Source organism: Magnolia sinica, chromosome 16 (assembly GCF_029962835.1).
Source record: "Magnolia sinica isolate HGM2019 chromosome 16, MsV1, whole genome shotgun sequence".
Lineage (NCBI taxonomy): Eukaryota > Viridiplantae > Streptophyta > Magnoliopsida > Magnoliales > Magnoliaceae > Magnolia > Magnolia sinica.
In genome coordinates, this window is record NC_080588.1 from 67,350,046 (window position 1) to 67,376,642 (window position 26,597).

Genomic DNA, 26,597 nt, shown 5'->3' on the forward strand with positions numbered 1-26,597 from the left:
GTACTGCATGTACACAGAAGGCTGTGTACACTAACACTATTCAAGGAACCTGAGCAAATTCCATTCACTAACCAAGCTGTTTCTATGAGTTTTGCATGATTGAATAGAACATAACATGTTTTCTTTTTCATATTTTTGCTTTGTACCTTTGTTTGAAAATGTCGCTGAAATTTATGCATAAATGGTCTGTTCATCACAGCTTTTTCTTCAATGGTGGAGGGGAAAAACGAAGAAATGTCAACATCTGAACTTTCTGGTGGAGCAAGAATTCACTATATTTTTCAATCTATCTTTGTGAAGAGTTTGGAGGTGTGTATCATTTACCTTCACATGTACATGCAGAAGTCATTTTTCAGTCAATTTATTCCTTCTCGAATGCTTTTGACCAGCGACCATGTCGGAGTTTTTGGTGCTTCTATCTTTATCTGTCATTGTCTAAGGACTTAGCGTCTGTTTCTCTTGTTAACTATCACATATTTAGTGCAGTAATTGTTTATTTACTTTATTAATAGACTCCTCAGTTACCTTGGCACTTACATGGTAATACAATATGCTAGGAGTATATGTCGTGATTTTGAAGCTGCTTTGAACCCTCTAGGGCTGATGTAGTATGCAATCTCTTGCAGGAAGTGGATCCATGTGATGACTTAACTGATGAGGACATCCGCACTGCTATACAAAATGCTACTGGTCCAAAAGGCGCTTTATTTGTACCCGAGGTGAGATACTTATAAGCTTCATGATTTTTTGCTTAAAAGTTCATATGATTCGTAGAAGTGTCACCTTTTCTTTCTCCATTCATTCTGCTTTCTCTATTCTGATAGCTTACCATTAGTTTTTAACATCTTTAGGTGCCATTTGAAGTTCTTGTCCGAAGACAGATAGCTCGTTTGTTAGATCCAAGCCTTCAGTGTGCAAGGTTCATCTATGATGAATTGATTAAGGTAGGCTGTTTCTGGTAGACACATCTCTGTTATCTATGCAGAGGCTGCTTTCAAGTTCCAAATTTGATGTCACCCTTTTGCTTATTGAACACTAAACCATCCTCTCGCTTTTTTATTCAGATGAGCCACCGTTGTCTGGCTAACGAACTGCAACGGTTTCCCGTTCTTAGAAAACGCATGGATGAAGTTATTGGAAATTTTTTACGAGATGGCCTAGAACCTTCGGAGACAATGATTGGACACATTATTGAAATGGAGGTACACTGTAATTTGGATGCTTAGAACAGTGTTTGCAATATATGGAGTCTCCGCATACTTAATCAACATGCTTTTAATGGTCGGGGCATGAGAGGCTGCAAACTAACAACATTCACCTCCGTCAATCTTAACACGATGAAATCTCATTCCTTATCAAGTCTGGCATGGCGGTTGCTGGTGCTTTTTTCATTTTATTTTTTTTTTCCACTTGGCTTTGAAGGGTAAATACTGCATTAGAGGGAAAAACAACAACAAAAAATAGGAATTAGCTGTTAGCTAGAAAGAGGTGGAAATGTGCAATTTCACCTACCATCAATTAGAATTAAAGAGAGGACTGTGATTGAGATCTTGGAGGTGATGCCAATGAGCGTTCTAATTTTTTAAACTGTGTTTGGTTGAGTGTGGGTTTGCTAAGCCTGTGCATGTGTATGAGGCGTACAATCTATGTGCCACCACATATGCCATTGTTGCAGACTGTTCGAATATCCAAGCTGTTTACAAGTGGGTCTGATTGTTGTATAAATACTCTCTCTAAAATCAGGCTGATTGCTAATCAAGTGGGCCACTGTGTTAAAAACGTGTTGACTGCTTTAAAAACTTTGGTCAGGTTGTTTTCAGCCCACTTTTATTTTGTAAACCTCTTTTGGAAGGCTAACCAGATTTTATCAGAAAAGAAAAGGAAAAATTACTAGAAACACTGGAGATAATAAGAGATCATCATGCCCATTACAATAAGAACGTTTCTGCCCAACAATTGATGATTTGCTTACAACTGCAACTCCTGAAGGTTGAAGATCACCCAACTCAATAAAACACTTTCCCTCTAGCAGGCGATGGAAATTGGTTCTGCATTTTTTTTAAAAATATAATGTTATGTTTTTCCTTTCCTCCCAACTCCTGTCTGACTCGTTATTGAGCTCATGGAACTGTATCATGATGTGTGTTTGCTAGGATTTGAAACAAGCAGCCAATTAAGCTCTCAGTGTGTCTGAAACTTTGGTGGTGAGTTTTATTCAGGTTTGCTTTCCAGGAAACCAAAGAGTTGAAACTTTTGCATCTCTTTCTACCAGCCAGTGTTGCTTTGATGCAATTCTCTTGGTGATGTTATTGTATTTGATTGAATAAAAAAGATCTTGCTGTTTTATGAATAAAGCATGATCGGCTAAATGGTTGTGGCGCTTTGGTTCCGAGGAAGGTGCTTTTTGGAGGGACATTTTTTCTAGCATGGTTGTAGCAAGGATGGGTGGTGCATTAAGGATACATCTCTTTATAGGGCTTCGGCAGCTTGGATAGGTTTTATCTCCGTCAAAAGCATATTTTCTCAAGGGGTGGGGTTCGTGCTAGGAGATGGAGAGAATCTCCGTTTTTGGGAAGATGTTTGGATTGGGGAGGAACCCTTGGAAGTTTTGTTTCTGCGAATGGCCCGTCTTGCAATGTACCTCAATATCTCAATAGCTAGGTGTTTCTCAGGTAATGGTGAATCTAGGGTGCGGACCCCTCCATGCTGGTTGCTATTAGCTGAGGACGAGATTGATGAATTGGCTTCTTTGCTTACTCTTATAAAGGATTATAGACCGATCATTGGGGAAAAAGATAGAATGTTTTGGCGTTGGGAAAATTCAGGTGCCTTCTTGGTGGGTCGTCCTATTATGCGATGCATGGTTGTGGTCCTGTGGATTGGATGGGGCTATCATTACCACTAAGTACGTTTGATCTTACAGAGCGCCGCCGAGAGTAGCTGCCTTTGCATGGCTTGTTGGAAGGAAGAGGGTTCTCACTGTTGATAATTTTCAGAAACAAGGGATGATGTTTCCAAACATTTGCATTGTGTATATGGCTGATATGGAGTCGGTGAATCACCTATTTCTTCTTTTCCCTTTTGCTTCTAGACTTTGGAATTTTCTTGTCCTAAAGTTCATAGTCTACCATTGGTTACCATCTACTAGGTTGGCACGGGATGGAGATTGATAAGAAGAGGAAAAGCATTTTGTGGCTTTGTTTATCGGCGGACCTTTGGGCGATTTGGGAAGAAAGAAATGGAAAGTGTTTTAGAAATTTGAGTTGTACTGTGGGTTGGGTTAAGATGCGAGTAAGGGGCCTGGTTTTTTGAGTGATCTTTGTGCTTCGGTGGGGATATTGATTGTAATTTTTTGTAGATGTGGGTGGGTTTTATTTGTTTCTTGTATTCTTGGGTGGCTGCCTTAGGGCCCCTGCTGTATAGTTCTTTCGCCTTTGCGCTTTGTTTATAAAAAAAAAATTGTTACCTCTCAATTTTTATTTTTTTTTGCTGTTCTCAGTGACTTTAGTTGAGACTACATGTGTTGCGCAAACTTGTACAAAAATAGCACTATTGGAATATTCATGATTGTGCTCAAATTATTAGACTATTGCCCCCAGGATATTTGTTTCCATGTCTTTATGCCTAACCATTTCTTTTTCTCTTGTTTGCCTGCCTTTCTACTTCCTGAATCCATTTCCAGGAGAGTTGGATGAGGTCGTCAATTCTCTTGGTAGAGAAGGGGCGATGAGTGTAAACATTCACTGTCATTGCCTCATTGCCTCTCCCCTAATTGTCGTATCTTTCTCGTGTCACTAAGGAAGTTCTTAAATTTGCATGTGGTTGTCACAGCAGATTTACTAGTGTTGTCAAAAGCTTCATTTGTTTTCAGCAGTCTGTTAGAAGTTAGAACCATGTGTGATTTAGATATTTGATTTTGTAGATGGATTATATAAATACTTCACACCCAAACTTTATTGGTGGGAGTAAAGCTGTAGAGGTTGCGCTGCAGCAAGTCAAATCTTCTAGGTTACCTGTGTCTCTGCCCAAATTAAAGGTATACTTTTGTCCCTTCCGTGCGATGCCAAAGTATTTTTCATGTAGTTTATCTATGTACGAGTCTGAGCATTCAATTTATAATTGTCTCACATTGTGGATGTAGGATGGGGTAGATTCTGATAGATTACAAGCATCTGAAAAAAGTCTAAAATCTCGAGCTATTCTGGCTAGATCTGGTGCAAATGGAATAATCGCGGACCAGGTATCAGGGCAATTTAACGTCTAGATATTGTGGCTTTACATTTATAATGTTTATTGCAGATTATTGTGATACAGTTTTGGCTTTATTGCAGCACCATTTAGTGGTTTAAATTTCCTTTGTTATGCTTGTTTCTGCATGATGAACAGGGAGTACGATCTGTTGCAGATACCGAGAGGCCAGGGTCAGCTGGTAAACGTTCCACCTTTAAAGAAAGAGTTTTCTGCATGACCGCATGCGATACTAAAAACTGAAATGAGTTTCTGTTGCTATTATTGTTTTATGTTGGAAGTATTTGTAGTTCCTCATAACTGTGCTACTTGTTTGAGCTTGATAGCCTCCAGTACATATATGAAGCTTCTTATTGATTGCAAACCTCTTGTAATAAGTTGTGTTACATGGTGGTAATCTGCCATGGCTGGAGAGTGTAAAAGGTAGCTATTATGCCTTCTAATTATCCAAGTTGTGCAGTGTCCTTGTATCCAAAGAATTTTAAGGCTATCATTCAAAAAAAAAAAAAAAAAAGAAAGAAAGAAAAAGAATTCAAAAGTTCTCTAGCTTCCGAGTTGGACAATAGATGTGGATCTGTCATCAAAAATAGAGATATACCCAGAACGAAATTGGAATTTAAAACTGCCTCCTTAGGTTAGGATATTGAATGTAGGCAGTAGCTCCATGGGCAATCTGATCAATGTTGTCAAATCACATGAGGATCTGGGATCTATGCACTTATGCGATCGCATAGATCCCCTAAACAATTTTATTTTTTTTTTTTTAATTTTAAAGAAAGAAATAAATAAAACTAAAAAATAAGGGGAAAATGGAAAAAATTATGAAAAAGTATATAAAAATTAAAAAAAAAAAAAAATACTAGAAGGGTAGGGAGGAATTGTTTTTTTAAAAATATATATATACCTATTTCATTAATATTTTGTTATATTTATTACATCTATTAGACTATTAGAGACTATAATAAGTTAACTAACAAGTACATAAATGAATAGATATAGTAAAAAACATGAACAAAAAAAATTGAAATTTTATTGATGTAGAAATACATTCTAAAAATTCAAAAATAAAAAATAAAAATAAAAATAGGCCATACACTAATCCCTAATCCATTGTGACACATCTCCACCATCATTGCCACCATCATCATTATCAGAATCATCTCTTTCTTTGCTTTATACTTCAGCTTCTTATGTTTCTTCATCATTGGTTCCTACTAGTCGTTCATCCACATCCAATAGTTGATCATTTTCTTCTTGTATCTCCTCTATCTCGTCTTCTTTTTGGCCTGACTGCAACCCACCCGTCTTCTAGCCTTTGACTTGAACTTTCTCAAGGTGCTGATCCAAATACAGCATCTTCTACTTGGGCCGATTTTAGGTCCTCACCTATAAAGATGGAATGCATTCTCTACATGCTACTCATTGTCTACCTCCAAATCATCTAGGTAGATTAGATCATAGAAATTAGAAATTAGGCTTTTCTCGCCTAGCTAGGAATCGTTCCCATAAATGTTGGTTGTATTGGACAAAAACTAGGCCATTTAGCTTCTTTTGTTCAAAACGGTTCCTTTTTTGTTCGAATTTGTGTAACATTTGAATTGATAGTGAATTAGTGATTAGATACTTTTAATATTCACTCTAAATCCAATATTTGAATATGTTCAAATTTAAAATCTTATCGCCTTGAATGAATGCTAGTTGCGCACGCTACTGCTTGCAGAACATGTGAGGCCAAGAGTTTCGTGGCTAATTTTTTCAGTGTTGGATCCTGTTCAGGTCCACTCCATACATTCCCCACTAGTCAATTATTTAAATAACAGTTAGAGTAAGTTAGACTTCACTTTGTAGTTGTGTAAAAACTAAAAATTCTAATTGAGAGTAACTCTCTAAGATGTTTATATAAGTTTGTTGGCTTGGCCAAGACATTTAGTTTATGTTGTTATTCCTAGATCAAGGGGGTAGTACATCAGATGGAATAATTTCTTAGATGTATTATCGTATCTCTAAAGGTTGGACCAACTTTTTATAGGTCAGTGGAATCTTTATGCCTAAAACCCCAGTTCCAGTAATCATTTATTTGGTACCTACCAAGGAGTGGGAATTTCCATTCTAACCCTTCTTGAGGGATTCCATCCAAAAAAATATTCTAAGTTAGAGTAACTCTCTAAGACATTTATACTTAGTAATTTTATAATTCTATGTCGAATGACTATGTCTCTTGCGAAATTCCCCGCACTCTTCAAGTAGGAGTCTAAAAGCCTGGATATCTTATCTTATTCATCCTTATCTTATGTCATTCTCTCCAAAACGTTAAGAAATCCTCCCATAAGCGTTATTTCTACCTCGCTTTGATTGGCGAAAGCGAAGAATACAATAGGATTAAGGATGTAGGCAACTAAATACAAAGGGGATGACATTTGGTTGCCTTATCTTTTATCTATTATATCTAATGCAGGCTTATAATCATGTTCTTTACAATTAAAGTGTTCTATAATTTTTTATCTAGCCTGTCAATCACATCATAAGTGTATCCCATTGTTGCTTTTCATCACCGTCCACCAACTTTAACACACTAAGGGTTTGAAGATTTTAATGTCTTCAGTACTTGTGCGCATGTCCAGAATGATTGCGTAGTTTTCTTTGACCAAGTCTCGTTATTCCAATCGACCTACACTGCAAAGCTTCTAAGCTCATATTTTTTACATACAACCTTTTTAGTATTAAAAAGATTGTTGCAAATTGGATGACAGGCACAACGGGCCTAAACAAATTAAAGCTAATGTGTTTTCTCATGTTATGGAGTAGAAGGGCATGCTTGCGCATAAATATAGTTATTCTTCTAGGCTTAGCAATTACTTTAATATATGACCTAACTATATCCTCCAACATTAAATCTATACAATGTGTCATGTATAGAATCCAAAATAAATGGCGTCGTTTCTCCATAAGAAGGCAACTTGCACCTACGTTGGAGGTTGCGTTGTCCTTTATAATTTGGATAACATATTCTTCTCCAACTTCCTCACCTACACTATTTAATAATTTAAACAAATATTCAACCGTGTGGGAATGGGCTGATGTATCTACTGACTTAAAAAACATAGTCCAAGCTAGACAAATTACGAGAAAGTTAATTAGTATTCAACCGGATCTATCGATCATTAGAAACATCTAGAAGTTTTCTACACCCCTTTGTATTCGACCGACGATAAAGTTTCTACTAAACTCAACCATTGTTTTTAGGCAAGTTTCTTTTACTTCATGATATGAAGGGGGCTTTAGTTTTGATCCAAATTGACATATTCCTTCAACTATTACTTTAAAACTTTTCAATTTAATGGTGTTGAAAGCAACACCGGCTTAGTATAACCATTTAGCAATATATTGAATTATAGTTTTCCTATCTTTATTTTTATAACAATTTTCTAGTGTTGTTTGAGCGGTTCTTTGGTTAACTACATCCTTGGGATGTGGTCAACACCATCTATCTAATGGCCCATGCCATGAGGTCTTTTGGGCGCCAATGCTCTAGAGCGTCCGGTCGATGTAGGGTTGGGATAGAGTGATAATCCACATCCAAATCAACATCAATATGTTCATTGGCCTCTTGTTCCATAAACTATTCTTTTAAGTACCACATTGTCACGCCTTCTTCTACCATTTTTATCTCTGTATTTATGATTTCCTTTCAGTTCTCTAGAGTAATATTGGGACATGTTTTTCTATTTGATCCTAGCATGTGTGCAAGGTGTTGCTTGTGCCGTCCAATTGCTATCGACACTTTCAAAAAGGTCACACGCTTTGTTGGACTTTCGGTAGCACTATAGTAGCGCCCATACTTCCAACTTGGGTCATTAAACTTGGGTTTCAAAGAAGAAGAATGGGAAGAAGAAAACATAACGATATTGAGGGAAATTTAATTAAATAATTCAATTTAATTGTACTTATACCAAAAGAGAGCGTTGAGCCTTATCACCTTGTAGGACTAGCCTTGTACTATAGGGGAATGGAGAGAGAGTTTTGATTCTTGAATTTGTAGCTTTGTAAGTTGTAACTTTTAGGAGTTTGTCTTGTAGCTGTAACTTGAAAGAGTGAGTCTTGATTCTTGAAACTTGTAAGCCTTGAATCTTGAAACTTGAAAGAGTGAAAGCCTTCCATTTAGCCTTGTTGTCTTGGATATGGGAGATAGGAGTGAGAGGGTGAGAGAATGATGAGATTATAAGAGAATGAAGAGTGAATGAGAGTAAGTGTTGAGTTTGTAGCTTTGCAACTTGTAACTTGTAAAAGTTTTAGGCTTGTAGTTGTAACTTGAAAGAGTAAACGCCTTCTACTTAGCCTTGTTGTCTTGGATATGAGAGATAAGAGTAAGAGAGTAAGAGGATTAAGAGAGAATGAGAGTAAGTATTAGAGAGAGAGAGTCTTTGCGAGGGAGTAAGAGAGCTAAGAGAGATTGAGAGTTGATACTATTAGAGAGAGAGAGAGAGAGAGAGAGAGAGAGAGAGAGAGTCAAGGAGATTGAGGGATGAGAGTATTAGAGTGAGAGAGAGAGAGAGAGAGTAAGAGAATTAAGAGAGATTAGAGATGTAATAGAGAGAGAGAGAGTAAGAAGTAATGTAGTCATGAAAATAGGGGGGGTGGGAGTGCCTATTTATAGTTTTTTTTTTAAAAAAAAGAGAGAGCATTTGAAGGGAAAAAGAAGTAAAGATGGCTTATGCAGTCACATTCTTTTCTATGCGACCGCATAAGTCCCAACGGCTCGAAAACCACATGCTATCATATCGTATGTGGCTGAGTGGTCCCATACAATGTTATCAAAATCGTACGATTCATGATATGAATCATAAGGGTGTACGATTTGAATCATACACCCAAATCACAAATCCCAAATAATCATACGAATCATACGATGATCATATGAATCGTAAGATAGTTGTAGATTACATAAATGGGCCGAAAAATAACTTAATATTTTTTATTTTAAAAAAAAAAAAAATTATTCATTTTTATTCTTCTTTCTTTGTACCCTTTTGCTCATAAAACATGAAAAAGGCCTCCCCTATTAAATATATCCTCATTTTTCTTTCTTGAGAGAGAGAGAGAGAGAGAGAGAGAGAGAGAGAGAGAAGCCAGAGGAGATTCAGGGATTTTAATATTAAAAAACCCAAAGCAAAGAAATCAAGATACTATTCACAATGGAATCGAATGCCATTTTTTCTAACATGATTCTACACTTAAGAAAGGTACAAAACAATAAAATTATTAAAGGACTCTTGTATGTTGTTTAAGTTAATTTTTTTTCAAAAGACAAGAATCCTTTAATATCGTGACGTGTATGCCATATACATTTTCTCAATTGATAATATCATGATATGTATTACTTTTTTGGTACATGATGGGAAATGGATGATTAATGAGTTTTTAATCTCTTTTGATTTACTTATATTTTTTCATTTGTTTTTTTTTATATGTATATTTTAAAATCAGAAAAAATCTTGCAATTTGATATGATTCAACCCCTTCTACAATTTGCGATTCGATACGATTCAACCCCTTTTCTATGATTTGTGAACGATTTCGACAACATTGGTCCCATATCTCATATGACAACACTGAATAAGAGCAATTCTAAGATTTGTGGAGTGGTGAGGGAAGACACGGGAATGATTCTTCTAGTCTTTTCCGGGCCAGAGGCTGATGTAGATTCTAACTGTGAATATAATAGCTACCAAAGATGGGAAATTTTTATTATGAAGTCTTTTAAGACCTTTCATTGTAGGGAATGGCTAAAAAATGCTATTGCTTCGGCTCATGGTAAATATTCCCTGCCACGGTGCACATTTATTGAATGAGACACTGAGGTTGAAGTTTTTGAGGTACGTGATTAGCTTTAGGCATGTGACAAGGTAGGCTAATTCATTGGCATATAGTTCTGTTGAGTCTCTTAGCTGGTCTTTTGTGCTGGAAATTTGTATCCATTGCCTTGGTGGATACATGTTAGCTTTCGTTTCACTAATAAATTTTTTTACTTATCATCCTTTTGTATAGCTTCTGTTCTTAAATAAAATTGCGTTATCCTTCAATAAAACAAAATAAAATTTTTATTCGTAATGTGTCTGTGTGTACACTTCTCCCAATTACATACTAACTTGAAGGTTAATCAGGAAGTTCCTCTGGATCAAGTTGGGGCATTCCATTACTTTTTGGTGGTAGTGAAAACCGTGCTTCTGCCAGAGAAAGCTTAGTGAACAAGTCATATAGTGAACCTGTTCCCAGCATAGACCACAGGTCCTCTATGATCCTATTGAAAGAGGTAACAGCACACAACATGCATTGAATATCTGATCAGGTTATTATTTCATGTCTTTATTGTTAATTACATGATAACCTGTTGTGTGATTGATATATTGTATGATTCAGCCCCCAGCTATCTTGCGGCCCTCAGAAACTAATACAGAGCAGGAGGCAGTTGAAATAACAGTCACAAAATTGCTATTGAAATCATATTATGACATAGTCAGAAAGAACGTTGAGGATTCTGTGCCTAAAGCAATTATGCACTTTCTGGTAAGCAATTATGCACTTTCCATTCTAATCATTCAAAAAAGAAAAAACTTGTTGCTTTTGATTGTGTGTGTTCCTCCACACGGGTGTGAGTTGTGAGTGTCCCTATACCCTTGCCCAGTATGTTCCTATGCGGAGTTCCACCCCACATGTGCGGGGGAGTGTTATTGCTGGTCTTATCGAGCTCCTCCGTGAGTAGCTGTGTTTGTTTGGTTGGTTCGGCGCAAGAGGATTCTCACCTTGGATAACCTTCAAAGAAGAACGATGATATTGCCAAATATGTGTTTAATGCGTGAAGAGAATGCGGAATCTATAGATCATTTGTTTTTGCATTGCTTATTGCCGAATATGTGTTTAATGTGTGAAGAGAATGTGGAATCTATAGATCATTTGTTTTTGCCTTGCTCCTGTGCCTATAAAGTGTGGCTCCATTTTATTCAGTTGCTTCATGTGGTTTGGGTTATACTAAGGTCGGTGGAAGATTTCATGTGGGCTTGGCATGGTGGGGGAGTGGGAAAATCAGAGAAAGCTAAGTGGCGGCTGATTTTGATGGGGGTGTTTTTGGACTATTTGGGGGCCTAGTAATGGCCAGTGTTTTCGAAATGAAAATGTGGGGCTTGAGGATCTCATTAGTAGGATTAAAGGGATGGTTGCCAGTTGGGCCGCTTTTGTTTAGGTGGTTGGTCTTTCCATTGTATTCTTTTCTTGCTTTGTGGGTTGCTAATAAAAAATTTTGTTATCTTTCAAAAAAAAAAAAAGGGTTCAAATTAGCCTTGCGCCTTGCTTTTATTCAGCTTTATAATCAGGTTGGCAGGGAAAGTGAGAGGTTGGTATGGAGAAAGGAGCTGTCAAGGCGATTTTCAGTCAGATCTTTTTATGCTATGCCAGCTAAATCTGAAGTGGAGGGGAAGCCAAGTATACCAAGTTTGTTTGGTCCTAAGTAGCTCCGCCCAAAGTTGCACCTTTTTTGTTGGCTTGCGGGAAGAGGAAGAGTATTAACTGTGGATAACCTTCAAAAGAGGGGGATGATCCTCCCTAACTTGTTATGTATGGTTAACCAAGAATCGATCGATCATCTGTTCATCCACTGTCCATTTGTGTCGAAGGTGTGGAATGGAGCCCTTTCCAGATTCAATGTCCTGCGGGTTACGCTGAACTCTATAGGAGACTTGCAAATGACCTGGCATGGCGCTACGGTGGAAATGGATCTAAAAGGCCCATGACGGTTATGCTTGTTGGCAGGTTTGTGGGCGATTTGGGAGGAAAGAAATGGGAGATGTTTCCATAACGTAAGTCACAATGCTGATTGGGTTATAGGAAGATCTCTTGTGGCTTTGTCTGGAGTGGGGCTGATGTATTTTGGGCTGTAAAGGTTGGGGTTTTCCTGCTGTTTGGGGCTGGTTGGATTTTTTCTTTTTTCTGTATTCTGACGCCTGTTGGTGCTTTCGTAATAAAATTCTGTAAGTTCTCCAAAAAAAAAAGAAAGAAACAACAGGCCATGCCATTGGCTGGAAAAGTCTAAGGTTGTATTGACTTTCAAATTAGCCATTTGCCTAGCTCAACAATTCTATATGTCACACTGGAATTCAATTTCCACTTATTTATTTTCCGGAATTCAGTTTCTGTTTTGTTTGTTTTTTTTTTTTCCCTTTTTCTATGCTCTCTTCTCTTTGTGTTTTACTAATTTATGCTTGTGTTTTAAAATGTTGAAAGAGTCCACTAACTATTCTTAGCTGACAAAATGCTTTATAACCTATGCCAAACCCTTAACCCTTCATGGGAAAAAGAAGTTATGAATAGACTACATGCAAATTTTACGGGGTATATGTCAGATCTAGACCCCAATGTCACTGAATACTACAAACCAGGGACTAGAATCTCAATGTTGGAGTATGCATCACCCAATCTCCAAAAAGCAATACTTTGTGTCTGATTCAGATACGGAGCAGTAAAATGCATATTGGATGCTGAGGACCTCTTTTCATCATGTCTGTTCCAGACACTAGGATAAGAGGCCAAAATTGTCATCTCTGTGGGCATCAAACCCAAACAATCAATTTCCAAGAGGCATAGCGATGCTCTTTTATGTTTGTCAGCCTTTTGGGTGGTGTTTAGATCATTTCAAAGATATCTTTGACATATACAATTACTAATTACACTTGGTTCTTTTCCTTTTCTTTTTCTTTTCTTCTTCTTCTTCTTCTTCTTTTTTTTGAGATCCTATTGTTTTTGGGTCTCAAAATTGAGCCAAGGTATTAGTGACAAGTATGGATATTGATTTTACGGGGTTTTGGTATTGCTAAAAGTTAGTGGTTAGGCCTAAAACTTAGTGGGTTGATCAATAATTAAGATTTGAAGTTGATTAAGGTTTACTTTCCGCTGTAGTTTGAGCCTGATTGTGTTGGCATGTTAGTGTTCTCCGCAACATGTTGGTTGGGCTCCATGCCATTCTTTCCAGCCAACTGCTTGAACATGTACATTTTTTTTATCTAATGGTCATTAGTGTACTAAACTCCACCTGGTAGCATTCTCATCTGCACATCCCCAGCCCTGTGTGTGCGCGTGCACGCACACGTGCGTGAGACAACTGGGACAAGGCTATGATGATTATGATCGTTCGCTCAAGAAACATGCATATTCGATGCTTTTAACCATCTGAAAAACATTTGTTTAGGTACTAGATATGTTGATTTGGTTGTTTTATCCCTTTATCTGCCTTTATATATCCATTTTGTAACTGAAAAGAAATTCGTTGGTGTCCAGGTCAACCATACAAAACGAGAGCTGCACAATGTGTTCATTAGAAAACTCTACAGGTAACATGATAAACAGACCAATAAACTGTTGGAGTTTGACCCCATTTCATTGATTTTGAGCTTTGCCTTTCTGTTGATATTTAGTTGAACTGCCACAACCAATCCGATTACTCACCTCAAACTGGACTCTAGCCACCAAGTCCTGGTTTCTAGCTTTATATGCTCTTACTGGATGACGCTGTATGTCCAAGCAGGGAGAACCTTTTTGAAGAAATGCTGCAGGAACCAGAGGAAGTTGCTACAAGAAGGAAGCGTACTCGAGAAACACTTCGAGTTTTGCAACAGGCTTTCCGGGTGAGTGCACATGCAGCACATCTTGTTAGTTATCTTTGTTGTCGTTATGTGGATCTGTGTTTTTTTTTTTTTGGCCTAGAACTGTAGCCTTTATTTTTACTTTTTCTTTTCTTTTCTTTTCTTTTCTTTTCTTTTTGAAAAACCCTTCACCAGACGTTGGATGAATTGCCTCTTGAAGCGGAAACAGTCACAAAAGGTTACAGTCTCACCTCCGACCCAACTGGGCTGCCGAGGATCCATGGGCTTCCTTCATCTTTCTATCCATCAAGTACTGATTTTAGTACATCATACACATCTTCTTCCAAGAACCTGAGGTCCCGAAAGTCATCCCATTCAGGGGAGCTGCGTTCGAATCTGGATGCCAATGGAGGTGAACATTATTCCGGACTGGGATCCTATCCAGCAGTTGATTTGTAAGCATTCAAAGCCATGCACAGTGCTCCATTGTTTTGGGGTATTTAAGCATTTTTTCCCAGTTGGTTGCTCTAAAAAATGTGGGTTTTTACTCCTGCTCTTGTTAAGATTAAATAAATACAGTACCTTAGCAAGAAGATAAATGCAAGGCAGATTAGCGCCATTTTGTACAGTATAAATAATCCATTGTTTTCATAGCCTTACAATGCATCCTGCTTGAGACTACGCACAAAACTGAATAACAGGAGCCAGTTATCTAATCCTACTATACTGGCTCTGTATTGATTGATATTTTTTCAAGTCCATCGATCAGGATATTATCCATCCATTTTTTGAGGTATAAAAAGCATTTTAATCTGCAATTTACAGAAGACATCTCCATGGCATTTTCAAACTGATCTTCAATAGTTTGATTGTGTTTGCAGTTGACTAAGTCGATCCTGTTGTACATTGAACTGGATTGGGTGTTTTAGCCAATGGTCCTGTATTCCATTGTTGTTCAGTGATTTGTACTTCTTTGGGTTGAATTTTGCTTATTAAGGAAAGATGTAACTATCACAGAAATTAGACGTTATTTGTAGTTGTTATGTCGTCTCCTTGAGTAACGAGTATGAATTGGGCATGTGCATGCCGTTATGATTTTATAGACAGCAGACTGACGATTTGAGTTAGGGGTGGCGATGGGTCAGGTCGATGTCAGCCTCAGCCTAATCCATTTTCTTAACAGACCAATAATTCCAACCCAAGCCTGACCTGCAACCCATTGTCCCATGGCCTAAACCCCGACCTGCAGCCCATTGCCCTGTGCCCTATCCCCACTAACTTAAAATTCGTCGTGTCCAGAGCTTGACCTGACCAACCCAGCACGACACCACTGAAGTTGAGCAGAATATGGGCTAAAGCCCAGTCCAATTAAGAGGATACATGTAAACATGCATGCACCATGTGCGTGCATGTATCTATGTTTTTTTTTTGTTTGTTTTTTTGTTTTTTTTGTTTGTTTTTTTGTTTTTTTGGAGAAGCATGTGCATATATCTATGCTAATCGTCCATTAATTTGTTTTGGGCTTTGGGTTGGGTCAGATTATCTGGCCTAGCCCATTGAGAAGCTATGTGGGCAGGTTTGGTAGGTTTCAACCCCAACCCAGTCTATTTACTTAAATAGGCCACGTTAATAGCTCAAGTTCGGCCCACTAACCATTTAGCTTGGTCCCAACCTGCCCCTGAAGCAGGTTAGGCGGGCCAACCTGACCTGTTGCCACCCCTGATTTGTTTGGCCGATAGGATGGGTTTATGTAAATCACGCCGACCAAATTCCAGTGGATGATTGTATTCCTCTTGTGAAGAGCAATGCTAGTCTGAAATGTGCGCTGTTACAAATGTATGGTGAGAAGGACAGTTGATCTGGTGGGCCACAGTTTGAATGGGCTATAAGCCAGTACTTATCAGTGATTGGACAGCTTCAAACATCCAGTTCTTATAACTGCTGCTCTGACCTTTACTTTGCAGCTCACTTGTTGATGGTTTTAGGGACAGTTGATCTTGTGGGCCACAGTTTGAATGAGCTATAAGCCAGCACTTATCAGTGATTGGACAGCTCCAAACATTCCAGTTCCTATAACTGCTGCTCTGACCTTTCCTTTGCAGCTCACTTGTTTATGGTGATGTGGACAGTTGATCTGGTGGGCCACAGTGTGACTGGGCTATGAGCAAGTACTTATCAGTGATCGGACAGCTCCAAACATCGAATTCTTATAACTGCTGCTCTAACCGTTCCTTTGCAGCTCATTTATTGGACGGCTAGCAGTCCACTTCCCCTTGACTTGTGGAATGTGGCCTATCCACGTGATTGTCCCGCCAGAGAAAAAAAAGAGAGAAGGACAGAAAGAAAGGACAGAAGGAGATCCTGTTATTCATTTTGAAAAGAGGACTGCTGGTATGCAGTTTCCTCAAGTTGCATGGAACAAGCGTCTGCCATTGTTCATCTGGTGACCATTCAGTCATTGTTACTGCTGCTCGTATTGTTCTTTCTCAGTTCACTTAATGAATTGAAAGCAGATCACTCTTGATTTTTAGGATTCAGATTACCACATTGTTGGCACGTGCATGATAATTCAAATTAATACATGGTTGGCACATGGACCTTCTGTTGCATAAGAACGCTCACTGGAGAACGAGGATGATTCTGCGGTTGGCGATTTTGCTACTCTGTCAAATTATGCACTTGATACACGGGCACTCAGAAGTGCACATTGTGTATAAAAATTCAAATTAAACAAACTAAATTATGGAAACCACTGTCACTTAAGGACTTGTTTGGCGTAGCAACTATTGAAAAGATTCTTTAGAATTGCTCATGTGAAAAAGCACAACAGGAGAGAAATAATTTCCCTAACAAGTTTCAATGTTGAGCATTGAATCTCCTTTGTTTTCTATGGTGTGGCCCACTTAAAGTCCTGGACCTGCCTCATTTTTTGAGTCATACCGTAACATGACATAGCGAAATGAATGGATGAAGTGGATGTTACACTCTCATCACGTTGGGCCTTACAACTCTGCAAGTGGGGTTGTATGAAAGTCATATACATCAAAGATAAGATTTACTAAGCCCACATTTTATTTTATTTTGGGGTTAGCTTGTTAGTGCACCCATGTCAGTACACACACTCTATGTTAGCCGCCCCCTATAGGGATCGATACCAAGACCTCAAGTGTTGAAACGAGGTATCTCCACTCAGTCTGCCAGTTGAGTTATGGATCTGGGTGTATTTGCTAAGCCCACATACATGCAAGACAAATCCTGTAAACACCACACGTTTGCCAACACGGTGCATAGGTTCGAGATTCAATCCATCCATTAGAGAGGCACCACTGTATTGATGCCCTAGCCCAAGAGTTACATTAATCCACCATATTGGGCCATGAAAGTTTTGGATCAAGCTGATCTTTGTATTTTTCCATTTATCCCGCAAGTTAGATGGAAAATAAACATTAATAGTGAGCACTAGGTGGGCCTAGATAGTTTTTAATGGTGGGCATTCGATCACCACTGCTTCATTTAGTGTGGTCTACCTGAGATTTGGATCTGCTTAATTTTTGGTACCATATCCTACAATGATCCGGAAAATGGATGGACGGTATGGATATACTAAACATTCATCCAGGTGGGTTCCATATGTTCAGGGTAGCACCCACTAACGTCTACCCGAGTAACACCTAATCCTCTCCACACTCAAGTGTGGGCTATGCCGCTCTGCCATGGGCAATTGGGGTCAATTGTAGTGTATATATACCATCCAATCCACTCATCTGACGTGAAGCAACATGATGAGTGGATTTTCCAAAAATCAGTAAAATCGAAACTCCGGTGGGCCACACCACATGAAATTATAGTTTATAGGCATGATTGTACAATTTTCCCTGTGGTGTGGCCCACAAAAGTAATTCATTGGACATATTTTAAGGGTATATGATCTAAATGTGGTGGCGTACCTGATGGACGGGTGGATCTGATGAACACTCCCACATGGTTCTATTTTATAACCCAAGGTTGCTCGCGATTATTTAAGCTAACCGTGCGCGATGTGCTGTCGGCGTACGTTAGCAAGTAGCGTTTTATTTCCCGGCAATCTGATATTCTTCCCGTGAAAACACCATCTTCTCTCACTCTGCAGCTCCCCACATCACTAGCAGCGCCACCGCCAGACCTTCCCCTCTCCATCCGCCAAATCCCAGCCATTGAAAATACCTCACTAGACGCGGATCCCCGCGCAAGATGATGCCTATAAAAACCCCTCCGTCATCCTCATTCTCTTCTCTCCGCTGCTCTCTCCTCGCTCTCGCCTCTCTAACCTTAGTCTCCTTCACCTTCCTCTCACTCAAATCCCTCCATTCCCCTCCCTCATACCTCTCCCCAAATCCCCATCAGGTACTCTCTCTCTCTCTCTCTCTCTCTCTCTCTCTCTCTCTCTCTCTCTCTCTCTCTCTCCGATTTCCTCGATTTCATAGCCTCTTTACTCAGATCGTGATGTTAAAGGTCGTTGCAGATCGAGATCGTGAAGAAGATGGAGATTCCGGAGCTTTCTCCTCTGTTTACCACACGCCGGAGATTTTCTGGAAGAATTATGAAGAAATGGAGAGGAATTTTAAGGTCTTTATATATCCGGATGGAGATCCGAAGACGTTTTACCAGACGCCAAGGAAGCTGACTGGGAAGTACGCGAGTGAAGGTTATTTTTTCCAGAACATTCGGGAGAGCAGGTTCCGGACGGAGGATCCAGATCAGGCACATCTCTTCTTTATACCGATCTCTTGTCATAAGATGAGAGGGAAGGTATGATTTTTTTTGTTTAGTGGATTGGAGAAATTGTGTTATTTCATGGTAATTTGGTTGGGGAATTGACTGCATTCTCTCTTCTTTTTTTTCTGATATTATTTGAAATTATTGAGATCTATCACTCAACTTTTCTTCAGTATGTGTTTGGATGAACAGTGGATGTGGGATTTCTGCCTTCATAGTGAAAAATAAAAATGATTTGCTTTGTGACAAGTGAAAATTTGTTGATACTGCCCAAATGTAAGGCTCTCAAATAATCCTCAAAACGTGATAGGCTTATAGATGTTAGTATGGGATTGAATTTGTGATGAATGTTGCATCCAAGCACTGTTAACTTGTGGGGATATTTTAAATTTTAGTTGCATGTTCACTCTCGTTAGTAGTATAAAAATATGTAAAGTTGAAGTAATTCCATGTCAATGGAATTCACAGTAAATGTTGCATCAATTTGCAACACTAACTTGTGAGGAATTTTTGAAACTGAGTTGTATTTGCACAGTCCTTACTCATTAGGATAGATGTAAGAAAAGTGGAACTAGTTTCATGTATGTGATCCCAACAAGCCACATGTGTGGTAATTGTCAGGACATGTGCCTACACATGGAGGTGGGCATGTTCCCATTTGGAAATGCTTCCATGGGGGTCTAAAAAGTAAGGATTGGGTAGCAATTTGATGGCCTTTTTAGAATGATCCTGAGATCAGTTTCATTTAGATTGCATTTGGGTATTCAGTTGGCTTTAATTGCAATAATTAAGTTGCAATAGAGGTGTGATCACTTTATTTTCTGGTAGATTTTAGGGCATGTATGGATACCTGGAAATGGAAAGGAAAGGAAAAATATTAATTATTAATTTATTACTAATTATTATTTCCACCAACTGAATAAGAAATGAGTTCTACTGCTAGGGATCTTGTTTGGATGGCGAGTAAAAACCTCGTCTATGTGACAACAGTCACATAGTTTCTTGCACTACTTTGAAAAGGTACAGTGATTGCTATGTGAAATTCTCCCTTTTCTTTGCTACCCGTGCATCAAGATATTGCTGCATGGATGGAAAACCTTCTCCACTTCCTCTCATTTCTCTTGGATTCCATGTATCCAAATGTGGCCTTAGCTCTCTCTCTCTCTCAATGTTGATGTCTCTCCATCTCATGCTGCTTGATTCTCTAAGTAAATCGTGCATCCAACACAGTTTTGTTTCTGAAGAATAAATTGCAAATATCTTATTTTTGGCTTCAAGTTGCATGTTTTCTATCTCATTTGTTGTGTGGTGTATTTAATGGTTGCAGGGCACTTCTTATGAGAATATGACAATAATTGTCCAAAATTATGTTGATGGATTGATAACCAAGTACCCCTATTGGAATAGGACACTTGGTACAGATCACTTCTTTGTCACCTGTCATGATGTTGGTGTGAGGGCTACTGAAGGACTTCCACTTCTCGTTAAGAATTCCATTCGAGTCGTATGTTCGCCAAGCTATGATGTTGGATTCATCCCACACAAGGATGTAGCTCTTCCTCAAGTACTTCAGCCATTTGCTCTACGAGCTGGAGGCAATGACATAGAAAACAGGTTAGGCATTTGATGTGTGCACATGCCATTTATTGTTTATTGTCATTTCATTTTACTTCATTTTAAAATATTTCTATTTTTTAAAATATTAAATGGTCCCATACCTATAACATGTTCCTTTATCTCCACATTGCAAAATCCATATTAGATGCTTCCTGTCCATGTCTTCTTCCGACCATGGTGTGCCATAAAGGTCGTTATGAGGCCGTAAAGGCTGTTATGTAAGGGTAACGGTGGCAACTGTTACACATCATGGGGTTGTAAAGGCCGTAATGGCCGTTATGGAAAAAAAAAATGGTTCGTAAAAGTTGTTACAACCCCCGTAAAGGCCCATTATGCCCCTCGTAAAGGCTATAACGACCTCATAATGGATTGTTACGGGGTCGATGCAAGTTTTTCAGATTTTTTTCAATAAAAAAGGAGGCATAATAGCGGACAACCGACCAACACACCAAAAGCTCCTGAACTGATAGAGAAGAACCGGTTTATCCCCATATACAAGCCCTCCCAGGCGAGACCTCCCTGTGGACAACCCCTACTTTGCACAATTCCACAATGGGCCCCACCTCGTGGGCCACCCTACCCCAACGTGGAGATATGGTGTATCCTTAGAATCATACCAAGATGCCCCTGCATCATCCACCCATGCTGGTAAGGAGACTTGGACATTGGGCTCCTGCTCTGATACCATTTTAATATCGGACAACTAACCAGCTCACCAAAAGCTCCAATGCTGAGGGGGAAGGACCGGTTTATCCCTATATCTAGGCCCTCCCAGATGAGACTTCTTCGTCAGCAACACCCGCTTCACATGAGTCCCCGAATTGTACTGTCCCACAATGGGCCCCACCTCGTGGCCATTCTGCATCTCACAAACCCCACCTCGTGGGCCACCCCACCCCAGCGTAGAGATACGGTGTATCCTTGGAATCACACCAAGATGCCCCTTATCAAGGCCATAACGGCGATTACACCCCATATTGTAAAGGTAACGATGGTGGCCATTATGGCCACTGTTACCGTTACGGAATACCTTGCTTCTGACATTCATGTCTTGGTAACACAACCTCCCTGTATGATGAGCTATAGAGTAGTCCCTTTTGTCTAGAAACAGGTAAAGATTATTGCACAACCACTTCTCTGCATGTACAACATTTTCATTGACTAGCTTTGTTCTTGACCATTATATATGTCATACTGTCTGTATAGCAATTGTATTTGCATCCTTTTATGTACTGACTTAGTTAAAGAGCAGTTTGGCAGCAACATAGCTTAAAAAAGATTAGATGCGCTTTTGAATGTGGATGAGAGGAGTTGAATTATAGCAAGATATATCAGGAATTTCCATGTGATACTGGTTATCTGTGGAAAATTAGCAGAATCCTGCCAACATGCATCTGACCACAAACTCATTTATTGATGTTTTAATAAAGTTTCCTAATTGCTTAACAATTGCCTTTTGCAATTGGCACCAGTGTGTAGATTGCTACTTTGCTGGACTGGCATTATAGCACCCGAATCATCATCATCGTTATCTAAGCTTTATCCCAACTGATTGGGATTGGCTACATGAATCCCGTTTTGCCATTCCACAGTCTATAAGGACTGTATCAACATTTCAACAATAAGTCATCAAATGCTTTCTTACTAACTCCTCCCACATCCTTTAGGGCCCTCCCCCTGCCCTTTTGTAGCCTTCAACTCGAACTGTCTCTCTTCTAAACAATGCAGTTCTTGCTCTCCAATACACATGCTAAACCATATAAGTTTACTTTTCCACATCTTATTGCCTATTGGAGCTACTGGGTTCCCTTGAATGTGTTCATTTCTAATTCTATCCTTCCTTTTCTTGCTGCACATCCATCACAACATCCTCATTTCAGCTACACTCTTTCTATGAACATGTCATTCCTTGACTGCCCAAATTTTGTCCCATAAAGCATGGCTGGTCTTATAGCTGTCCTATAAAATCTCCCCTTCAGTTTGATTGGTATGAAGCGATCAAATAAATCTCCAAAGGCACATCTCCACTTCATCCACCCATCTAATAAGAACATTATCCTTCTTAATCTCTCTATTCTCAAGGATCATCACCTGAATATAGTAGAAATTATGTATCATGAGATTGTCCTTACTCCTTAGAATATTTTTTTACAGTGATTTATTATTTTAGTTGGGCTCTTAGGGGACGTGGTGCCCTCATTTGGTTTTCATAGCAGCTATTTAATCGACTATATGTGTTGATTGGGATATTTTGAGGGATGGTAGAGGTGATTGTCTGCATTGAGTCTTCCATTTCTTCCCATTTTGCTTGGCCTTCTTTCTTTATCTTGTTTCAAGTGGTGAAATGGTTCCATCAATTCCTGTCGTTAAGATCCTTTGTATGGTGATTTTGTAATAACCTCTTAATTCTAAATAAGTATAGTGGTAGCATATCAATTATTTGACCCACCAAATATTTGTCATGCATTGCTTCTCAACATCTCTATTTTGGAGATGTAATGGAAGAGTGAATGCATGGTGTTGGAGGATCTTTGCTTCCAGATACATGTGAGTATGGTAAGCCTTAAGCTATCTGTGTATTAAATCAGATGCTGTTGGATGCCTGTGAACTGCCAATTCTTCCAGTAAATCACTGGGAAGAAATGTTCAGCTTCCCTGTTTCTCAAGTCTTCCAGTTGATCTCTTCTTTAGTGGCCAATAAACTGATGCCAAATATTGAAATCTGATCCAATAAGTTGCATGGTTTTTTCATAACTGTATCTTAAGTTAGCGGCTGAATCTTTGTGAAATAGCCACTTCTTAGCCAGAACTTTGCATTTTTCTTGTTTTTCTTATGTAGAAATGGTCAACATCATTGTCTGGCAACTGCCCCTCCTTGATCCTTATTGCTTTCTCGCCCTATGGGGTGTTTGTGTGTTAGTGAAATGAGAATAGTGTCTATGTGAGCATTCCCAGTTCCAGAGCCCTGGGTAAAGGAGGAAGGTTGATGTCTGCTGGGTACTCCAATCTTAGAACTGTTGTCTACCCACCATTTAAAAAACTACTCAAAATTGCTGGGAGAGAAACTGAGGCCCTGTTTGGTAGATTCCAGAAAGTGAGTTCATCTCATTTCAGTTAACAGTAATGTATCTGTTAGAGATTTTGATCTCTAATGCATAATCACTGCTAAAATGAATTCATAATGTAACACATAGTTACTGTTAACTAAAATGAGAACTCACCTTTAGGTGTCTACTGAATGGGGACTAAAATGATGATGAGAAATGGTCAACATAGTTGAATATTTCTAACATGTCGAATTAGCTGCTTGCATGAGGTTGTGCGAGTAAATATATTACATTGGCAGCAATGAGCATCCAATGATCCAAAGAAGCACCGAATCTCTTCTTGCACAACTCATTGCTGACATTGATGATGAGAATAACCTGCAGGACAGTACTTGGTTTCTGGGCTGGACATCGCAATTCCAAGATAAGAGTTATCCTGGCGCGTGTATGGGAGAATGACACGGAACTTGCTATCAGCAACAATCGCATAAGTAGGGCTATTGGAGAACTGGTCTACCAAAAGCAATTTTATAGGACCAAGTTTTGCATATGCCCTGGTGGTTCCCAGGTCAACAGTGCTCGCATTGCAGACTCTATACATTATGGATGTATTCCAGGTGAGGATTCCTTTTGTTTGGGATCTCTCCGATAAGAGCTCGGCCTTCCATTTGGATTTTCTGAGTAGTTTTTGGTGCCTGTGTTTGGCTTCCTCTGCAGTAATCTTGTCTGATTACTATGACTTGCCATTCAACGACATCCTTGATTGGCGGAAGTTTTCTGTCATACTCACGGAGAACGATGTCTACCGACTCAAGTCTATTCTCAAGGCCATATCAGATGAAGAATTCGTTTCATTGCACAAGGGATTGGTTGAGGTAAATTCTCTCCAGACTTCATGATTTGTTGATATAAATAATCTCACTATATGCATAATCTACTCGTCCCTTATTGTAGATGGGACTAATAACATCACAGCTCATGAAATGGTAATATGCTTATTTAGTATAGGCATGAGCAGATGTTCCGGTAGGGATTCTCCCTACCCAGTTCTGGTACAAATCCTCTTTGAGCCCCATGTTGGCCTATCTGTGATCGGCGATGACCCTTTGATAGCAAGGGTCAACATTGGATTGATCACAGCCCAAAAATCACCATGATCAGAGATGATCAAAGCCATCCAGTTAAGGGCATGCAAAATGGACAGCACAAGTAAAAATGGTTTCACCCTCCATTTTTCTGGTCCTAGAAGGGTTTTGATCATCCAATTATGGCGGTTTTGGGGCCTTGAGCAGTCTTGAATGCACCACTTCTGCCATAGCCATAGGTGGGTCCGCCTGGATCACTGAGGAATTTGCACCAGAAAATAAGAATCAAGAACTCATACATCACTTTTCAAGCATATTCACACTGGTGTTGGTTATGGTTCAGCAAGCTTGCTTGTTTTCGTTCTCATGATCTACTTTCTTATATTCTATTAGATTCAGAAACATTTCGAGTGGCATTCGCCTCCGGTTAGATTCGATGCATTCCACATGGTTATGTACGAGCTATGGTTACGCCACCATGTCATCAAATACTAAAATCTCAGCTGTTTTTATACACTGTTTGGTGAGAGAAGCAACAAAGGTTCTACTATTCTTCGGCCTTCACTGCAGAGAAACTTGTTGAATACATACACTTTCATTCCTTTCTCCCTTTCCATTCTATATTCTTTTTTTCTTTTTAAAGTAAAAGTGGGTCTTTTGATACAAGTAGTTGTAAGTCGTAACTTGCTAAAAAAAAATCTTCTTGCCTAAGAAGATTGTTTCCGAGCTAAGATATGTGAATCTGTTTGTTGCCATGTGGCAGTTGGCATCACATGCCAAGCAGCGGAAGACCTCCAGTGTGGCAGAATTGGCACCCACTGTTAGGGAATTGGACTCACCTTTATAGCTTGTACTACAACAAAGAGTTGGGAGGCTTTTGGATTTATTCATCTTCACATTGGGACTGCTGTCGAAGCTTAGTATCTTTGGGTTTTGCATATAGGTACGGAATGCTGTGCTTCGAAGGCCAGATATAACCAACATGGGGCAGCTACCTAGACAGTCGAAATGGTCTCAAGGGGATGTAGAGGGAAAGCAGAGGTTATAACCAGTTTCTCCTATTATTTTGGTTCTCGATAGCGTGGCATTAGGCCTGTTGCCTGATGCTATCGTTATGGTTCGTTTGGAACATTTGAAAACTCACTTGAGAAATGAGATTCCTGTTTCCAGTTTTTAAATCAGGAAATGGATTGTGTTTGGGCGTGTGGATTAGATTGTCCATGGAAACTGTTGCTTTGTACTTGGGTGACACCTCTTGGACTAACCTTTTCCTTAAAAAGTTGTACGGCATGAGCATTTACAGGAGAGGCAAGCAATGTCATGTGGTGGAACTAGAATCTTATGATAAGTAGGTTCTAAATTATGAGCATGCTCTCTCTAAAAATCCAATCCATATAGCGTTTGGCTGCATATGGCAGAATATGGTTGCGGTTCAGAATGAGGATTTGAGCTTTTTTTAATTCTTCCTTTGAAGTCACCCTCCACCCTTAGATAAGGCTTCCAATTTTTAGGAAAGGAAGAAGCATTTCCAATAATAATATAACACACCCAAAGGCATTCCAAGTCACTCACTTGGAAATGAAAATCCATTAGCTAACGGTGTTTTGTAAGGGATCCAAATGAGCCCTTGGACTATGTTTGGAAAGATATCCGGATATGTTAAACGGGTAGCCTGTGTGTGACAATCAGCTTCTGAATGAATGTGAGGTGTGGGACACAACCCATTGGCATCCGAGTGAAAGATTTTAGCTCTCACTAGAACAACAGGTCTCTCAGCATATGTATTTTTAAAAAAATAAAAATGTTGTCCTAGGATGCCCTGAACCTAAAACTTACGCTTGTTGACTCATCGTGTTGGTCACAATGGTAGAAATGAATGGACAGCTACAAAAACTTCACTGAAAGTTCTTTGATAGCTGCTTTTTTCTTCCACATTAATTGCAGCACCCTTGTTCGCTGAAAAGCCCTGGGCAGGTTGTGGGTCTAGAGCTCACATTCCAATTTACTTCTATTAAAACAACAGTTGAGTGGCTTTGCAAAAGTTTCATCAAGCGGAGTGAGCTAGTGAGTCAAGTTGACGAGTGTTATTGCATTTTCAAGAGACTGGCTCAAAATTGCAAGCTCAACCAATTTCCAAGTTGAGTGAGTGTTAGAACCGTTGTTATCATAAGTCCCCATTACATTATGAAATCTGAGATGGAACACATTTTTAAGTG

At 39.2% G+C, this 26,597-nt stretch overlaps 2 protein-coding genes across 9 annotated transcripts in view; both read left to right on the forward strand.

The window, feature by feature from the left end:
• Positions 1–14,955, forward strand: part of LOC131229834 (dynamin-related protein 3A) — a 29,078-nt gene extending 14,123 nt beyond the window's left edge. The window contains exons 9-22 of one of the 4 annotated variants that reach the window (XR_009163609.1): positions 200–309; positions 627–719; positions 852–944; positions 1,065–1,202; positions 3,923–4,036; positions 4,142–4,240; positions 4,387–4,429; positions 10,410–10,558; positions 10,666–10,812; positions 13,195–13,283; positions 13,573–13,625; positions 13,820–13,919; positions 14,073–14,332; positions 14,759–14,955. Coding sequence is in view for 3 of the 4 variants with exons in the window: in XM_058225871.1 (XP_058081854.1) it covers positions 200–309; positions 627–719; positions 852–944; positions 1,065–1,202; positions 3,923–4,036; positions 4,142–4,240; positions 4,387–4,429; positions 10,410–10,558; positions 10,666–10,812; positions 13,573–13,625; positions 13,820–13,919; positions 14,073–14,336 (1,403 nt within the window). In the remaining variant the exon portion in view is untranslated. Of the gene's footprint in view, positions 1–199; positions 310–626; positions 720–851; positions 945–1,064; positions 1,203–3,922; positions 4,037–4,141; positions 4,241–4,386; positions 4,430–10,409; positions 10,559–10,665; positions 10,813–11,615; positions 12,302–13,194; positions 13,284–13,572; positions 13,626–13,819; positions 13,920–14,072; positions 14,544–14,758 lie in introns of those variants that run through there. The other 3 variants (XM_058225872.1, XM_058225871.1, XM_058225873.1) reach the window with 3 other exon arrangements.
• Positions 14,956–17,921: 2,966 nt separating this feature from the next.
• LOC131228605 (probable glycosyltransferase At5g03795) lies at positions 17,922–25,600 on the forward strand. 5 transcript variants are annotated; one of them, XM_058224376.1, is made up of 7 exons: positions 17,923–18,260; positions 18,354–18,665; positions 19,960–20,246; positions 23,681–23,913; positions 24,014–24,171; positions 24,775–24,922; positions 25,145–25,600. In XM_058224376.1, the coding sequence occupies exons 1-6, from the start codon at positions 18,108–18,110 to the stop codon at positions 24,874–24,876; spliced, it is 1,245 nt and encodes a 414-aa protein (XP_058080359.1). In that variant the 5' UTR covers positions 17,923–18,107; the 3' UTR covers positions 24,877–24,922; positions 25,145–25,600. The 5 variants fall into 5 exon arrangements, 4 of the variants coding, with proteins under 4 accessions (XP_058080362.1, XP_058080359.1, XP_058080360.1 ...); XM_058224377.1 differs by having other exon boundaries at positions 24,775–24,904; XR_009163019.1 differs by having other exon boundaries at positions 17,924–18,260; positions 24,775–24,959.
• Positions 25,601–26,597: the final 997 nt, after the last annotated feature.